This window comes from Typopeltis vanoorti, chromosome 11 (assembly GCF_054136105.1).
Source record: "Typopeltis vanoorti isolate ZY-2024b chromosome 11, IOZ_Tvanoo_1.0, whole genome shotgun sequence".
NCBI classification, from domain to species: Eukaryota; Metazoa; Arthropoda; class Arachnida; order Uropygi; family Thelyphonidae; genus Typopeltis; species Typopeltis vanoorti.
The window spans coordinates 35,440,122-35,446,121 of record NC_143559.1 but is presented as its reverse complement, the minus strand read 5'-3'; the positions used below and the strand labels follow the sequence as shown (position 1 = coordinate 35,446,121).

General features: G+C 34.8%; 1 protein-coding gene across 1 annotated transcript in view; it reads left to right on the top strand.

Moving 5' to 3' along the window:
- Window positions 1–956: 956 nt before the first annotated feature.
- The window catches only part of LOC150101437 (damage-control phosphatase 1-like), a 68,306-nt gene continuing 63,262 nt past the window's right edge, over window positions 957–6,000 (top strand). Inside the window, exon 1 of the mRNA XM_090400795.1 lies at window positions 957–1,021. Within this exon, the coding sequence (XP_090256921.1) occupies window positions 957–1,021 (65 nt within the window). The remainder of the gene's footprint in view (window positions 1,022–6,000) is intronic.

The following is a 6,000-nucleotide window of genomic DNA, read 5'->3' as shown; positions in this document are numbered from 1 at the left end:
CTGGGTCTGGCTCCCACTGACGAGACCTCAATAAAGGTCGAAACCGGTCTGGGCCCTTCCTTTAATGCATAGCATTATACATGTTCGCAAGGAGATGTGCTTTACATTATGGGAGATCAGTGGCGCACCCAGAGTGGGGCCCAAGGGACACGGACACCTCCCCCCCAAAGAAAAGGAAAAAACACTAGAATAATTTCCAAAAATCTTTTCCTAATTAAAATTCATTTTTTTAAATTTATGTTGTGTCGTGTCTTCTATTTCTATACTACTTATGAATTAGCGATCACCGCAGATGCTCAGTCATAGGTCATATGCGATGCGTAGTGTGTATTCGCAAATCGTCTACTCAACTCGCCCCTCCCCAAAAAAAGGTTAAATCCTGAGCACTTGTCCCCCTCCAAGATTAAATCCTGAGTGCGCCATTGTGGGAGATACTAAGACAAGTGGTAATGTGACCTTTGACCACGTTTACCACGAGTTGCCTCAGACCTGAAGATAGTTCAGGCGCAATCTTTGTTTGCTTACACTTGGATAACGGATTAAACTAAATTTATTAAATTAGTCTATTATTATTATTATTATTATTATTATTATTATTATTATTATTATTATTATTATTATTATTATTATTCCTGACACCTCCAAGGAGTCCGAAGACTCATCGCGGGAGGACAGGGAGGACACTCCGCGATTATGGCCGCACTTCATTATTGTCGTATCTGATATATCGATTTTCTAAAACACTTCTGACTCAATCAGTTCAGAAATAAATATTATGTTTATTTCTGAACTGATTTACTATTTCACAGAAACGCTAAGTAATATTAAATCCAAAAGTCGAGATTTGTTATAAATCAGTGCCATTAGATACCAATCTGTCATAACAACCACAAATAGTTATTCTCTGTGTATTTTTCATCCTCCACGAGATGGTGTTTCAGAGTATTTGTTAGAAGATGGCGTCTCCAAAAGATAGTGCGGTGTTTAATGTACCAAATTCCTTATCAGCAAAGGATAAACCGTAAGTTATACACACATAAGTATGATGAAAAATAACTTTTCCGAAATGAAAGCCTCGTTAATTACTTTTTCCATTGAATTGAAAACTAAGTACGAATAATGATCATTTTCACGCTCACGGATTCCCATGTTCCAGCCGGCAGAAGTAAACGAATAATAAGTAAATAAAAAAAATTAATTGAAATTATGCTCTATTTCAATTAGCCCTTATTTCTGTAAACGTGATAAATATTAGTAGCCGCTTAATAAGAATATTTATGAGGTCTTTCTCGCTGACTAAATCACCTATAAGTTACCCGTTTACAAAGGAATTTCTAAATTCCCGTTTATTTAGGAATACAGAATTAATGAACATAATATAACCTAAGTTATAAGAACCTAATTAATACTGGGACAGGGTAGTTGATCTGATCTGCAGAGACTGTGAGTTGTATGCATTCTCTTGCCAGTTTGTCTGACGGGATGAAAAACCCGAGTTTCCTGGAAAAAAACTGCAACCTTTGTATGAGACTAGCTAACTCACTTTCTGCTGAAAAAATGATCATAAATGTTTTTTGCAATCTGGACATGATTCTAACCAAGTTTAAAATGTAGCTGTTTGAAATGCAGTGTTTGAGACATTGCACATTAGGGGGCCAGCTATGAATTAAATGCCCAGATTATCTGTGAAATTCCATTTCTTCACCTATTTTCTCAATCTTTTAAAAGGAGGAATACTAGTACAGACAACTTCAAAGATTCTTTCAGGATTCATTCCTGGAAATGGACCAAATTACAATGCTGCAGTTACAATGGGAGGGTGTCCATTATAACATGTAAACTCTGTATGTCCATGCAGAAAAATACATGCAATTCATGCATGTGATTGTTGAATATAAAAGTTTGTTTTTGTTCTTGTTTAATTTGAAAGTAATTCTGAAGATGCCCTTGATACTAGGGTGAAAATTTTATGCTAATAAAATATATACATAAGATAAATCCATTTTATGTTGTTTATTAATTGACTTACATTCTATATGTCAAGTTATTAAAAATATCTTAAGAACATAAGTAATAATTAGCATTACAGCAGTATTATTTCTGGACCTTTGTAGCATTATAGGACTCTCACACAGTTGAATATACATCATATATATATATACACATCATTTATACACTGGAACACTCACTTCACTTGTCTTGTCTCAGATCCCTTATCTACTTCACTTCTTTTACCACTTATCAACTGATATCCCATTCATCTGGCAAAGTAACATTCTGTTTAAAACATCTTATAACAACATCACAAATACAAATAAAGAAAGATAACTTTCCAAGTTGTTCAAATATCATTATTTTAATTGCAGTGTATTTAAAAAAAAATTGAACACTAACCCAGATTGTAACATGGGTTTGAGATGAGAGATCATTAGCATCATCGAATTCCTCCTGGTGTACAGGATACTATGATACTACTACATGAAAAGTTTACATTATTACTAAACTTCCTATTAATAATTTTCCTCCAAATTAGTCTTATTTTTCAGGACTCCAGTAGTGTTAGATCTTATATTTGTTTTCTAGGACACTTATTACTCCATGGTCCACTTAGATCTTGGTGTTTCTAAAGGTTTTTTTCCTGGTATCCTGACATGTTTTGCTAACTTTTCTTTTCCTATACCTTCAGATTAGCTCTACTCATGCAATGTCAAGTTCCTTCTTAACATCTAAATTTCTGATCTGATTCTGCCATTGATGCTGCCTGTTCATTCCACTAATTTTTCACAGAACTCTCATATCTGTCATGTCTAATCATTGCTCAACTATTTTGTTTCTAAACCCACTCAGATCCATGAGTTAAAATTGATTTAAACACTATATTGTATAATCTGATTTTGTATTTTGACTAATTTCGCTCTTATTTCATATAAATTTATTCAGTTGATCCCTCTGCCATACTAGCCTTGCAAATTGTGTTGTCTGTTTCCATATTTAATTTGCTATCTTCAATAAAAATTCTCTTTTTCTCTCTCTCTCTCTCTCACACACACACACACACACACACACACACACACACACAGGTGGAGGACTGTGCCTAGATAGCTGAAATGTTTTACTTTTTCTGTGGGCTTTCCATTCAAATATGTAGTTGATATTTTCAATGTTCCTGTATATTTTCATGGACTTGTTTTTGTATAGCTGATTTTCATGTCAAATTTCTTACAGCACTTATACTTTTAATTAAGGAATTGTGCTAACTTGTACTGGATTTATTTAGGCCTATAACATTCTGCATAAAGTAACAAGCCGAGATTAACATCTCTAATTTTGATAAGTTTCATGCTGCTTTCCTTCATAATGTGATCCATATAAATTATGAATAACAGTGGAGATAGTATGCACCCTGGTCTCATACCTAATTTTACATCAGACCATCTTCCGCTATCTACCTCAATTCTAACTGCCAGTCACAACTTAAATATAGGCCACATACTGCACTAAATATAATGTGCTGTTCACACCATATGATTGTGTTCCTCATTAGTAGCTGTTTTAAACAGCTTTTCTCTTGGCATCCATCCATCCATCCATTCAGTTATTTCATTTGGAAGAATGTCACATATAGACAAATAGAGGGCTCTCTCTCCTCCTCTCTAGCCAGTTTCTATATAAAGCTCTTGATGTTGATATAAATTTGCTCTTGATGTTGTCATTCTCAAACCTTCTATCCAGCTAGGATACACTGATGATGATGAATTCTCCATTTGGACACATGGCTCACTCTCTCCTCCCTGTAGGTTCTTCATTCGGGATGTAGCTTATGTTTTTGTGTTCCCTCCTATTTTCTTAGTCTTTGTCTTTTATTATTATTATTATTCGTGATACCTCCAAGGAATCTGAAGACTCATCGCGGGAGGACACCTACTGTACAACTCTCCGTCTCTACTACTACACAGAACCTCTACTACCAGTCACCTACATCAACGCCATCTACTGCCTACAGCTATCACCACCATAACTAGTATTTTTTGTCTGTAAATTGCATGTGTTCTGAAGGGCCAAACCTAAGGGTCAAAGGTTTATTATTGCTTTCCATACCAAATTTTTGTTACAGCAGTTATTCAGTTAAGGAGTCTGCAGACTTCTTCTCAGCTTATTTAAGAGTATAACATCATCTATCTGTATTGAGTAAAGGACTGAGTTGAAATCTCCAGTTGTGGAGATTTTGAACAAAAGTGGCATTAGCCACTTTTGTTCAAAATATGATCCTAAATCTTATCTGGAACACCGAGTAGGAAAATTCTTCTATAATTCTTACGTTCTTTGTTTATTTTCATTTTTATAGGTGGGTGCTTTTAGAGCTCCACTCCAGTCATTGGAATTCATTCATCTAAATTATGCAGTGGTGCAGTCACTAAAATTTTTATATCTCTGTATTTTTAGGATTTCTAGTCAGATATATCATCTATTCTAGCTGCCTTTCTGCATTTCAGGTTTTTGATGGCTTTTCCACCTCAAATATTGATATATACTTGATTGCCTTCTTCTTGAATGCTTCCTACCATTGTGCTCTCACTGCTTGTTTCATTTAGCAATCTTTAAGTAATTGCTGGTCTGGTTGGCCAAGTGCTTAGAGTATCTGCTTTCCAACCAGCAGGTTGCGGGTTCAAATCCTTTCACGAATACAGATGTCTGTGATTGTCTTTAGGTGCAAGATGAATTTCACTGCCCAGTATGAGACCACCATCCTGCATATTGGAGATCTCAAATGGCTTGAACAAGTTCCATGTTTGGACTCTAAAGCAGGGTTTCTGAACTATGTAAAAAACAAATAAAAATACAAAAAAAAAAATCATAAAATTAATTTTAAAAAATCCTTAACCCACTCGTGGTGCTAATGTACTATAGGCTTATAATCTTTCATAAGTGGGAATCACATTAAAAAAAAAACTTCAGACATCTAGATATATCGTTATCTTCAGTTTACATGTCAACTTTACCATGTCTGATTTCTTTTATATACTCTTTCCTTTGGTAGTCTTCAAAAGGTTATGCCATCTTCTGGATATTTATTGTATATATTCTTATCCAAGTCTTCTCTTTTACTTTACTTTTTTAATCTGTATTCTTAGAATACATATTGACTTACTTGCTAGGAACTTTTGAGTCACTTTTTTTTTATTTTCAATATGGACTTTTATTTTTTTTATTTTCACAAACAACTTCACCATGTCTCTGTGGCTGAATCAGTCACTGTTTTCTTCAGAGTGTGACACTAACTCTCCACGGTTTGGGGTCTGAATAATTTTTATATTTCATTCTACATATCACTTTCTTAATGCTACTCCACTGTGATTCGTTTTTTTAACTTTCTTATGCTTTTCAGTATGATATGTAACATGGTCAGTGGGATTTTCTTATTTCGTATTTTCTCTCAGTGTGAATTTGTGCACATCTTTATGTTGTGTTAGTAATAGTAGTCCATGTTCTGAAAAGAAATTGAGCTGGTACTTTGCATTGTTATTAGTATGGCTCTTTTTTCCAAATTTTCCAAAAACATTTCTGCATGCCTGGTATTATCTGCTGCTGTTTAGATCTTGTACAGGCTCCAACTCCCCCCCCCCCCCCCCCATGTCAGCTTCCTGCTCTAATGACATGAAAAATGACTCCACATCTCTAGAAGAATTTGCTGTAGGACAATAGGCACAAATAAGTCTCATTGTCCAGCTCCCCATGTTGATGGACCCATATCCTTTTACTTGAAACTGGCTGCCATTCAAAAAAGATGATTCTTGTGTTTAGTATTGAATATCATAGCTCCTTTTCCTGATCATTATTGCCTGAAAATAGCATGTGTATTTATTAATTAGAAGAATTTTACATGTTGTTGTCTTTGTTTTGGTAACACTGGTTATGTTGACCCGATACTTCTTTATCTCTTCTGCCATTTCTACTTATTTTCGATTGATGGTGTTCATCTTGAATCCTAGTCAGTTTTCC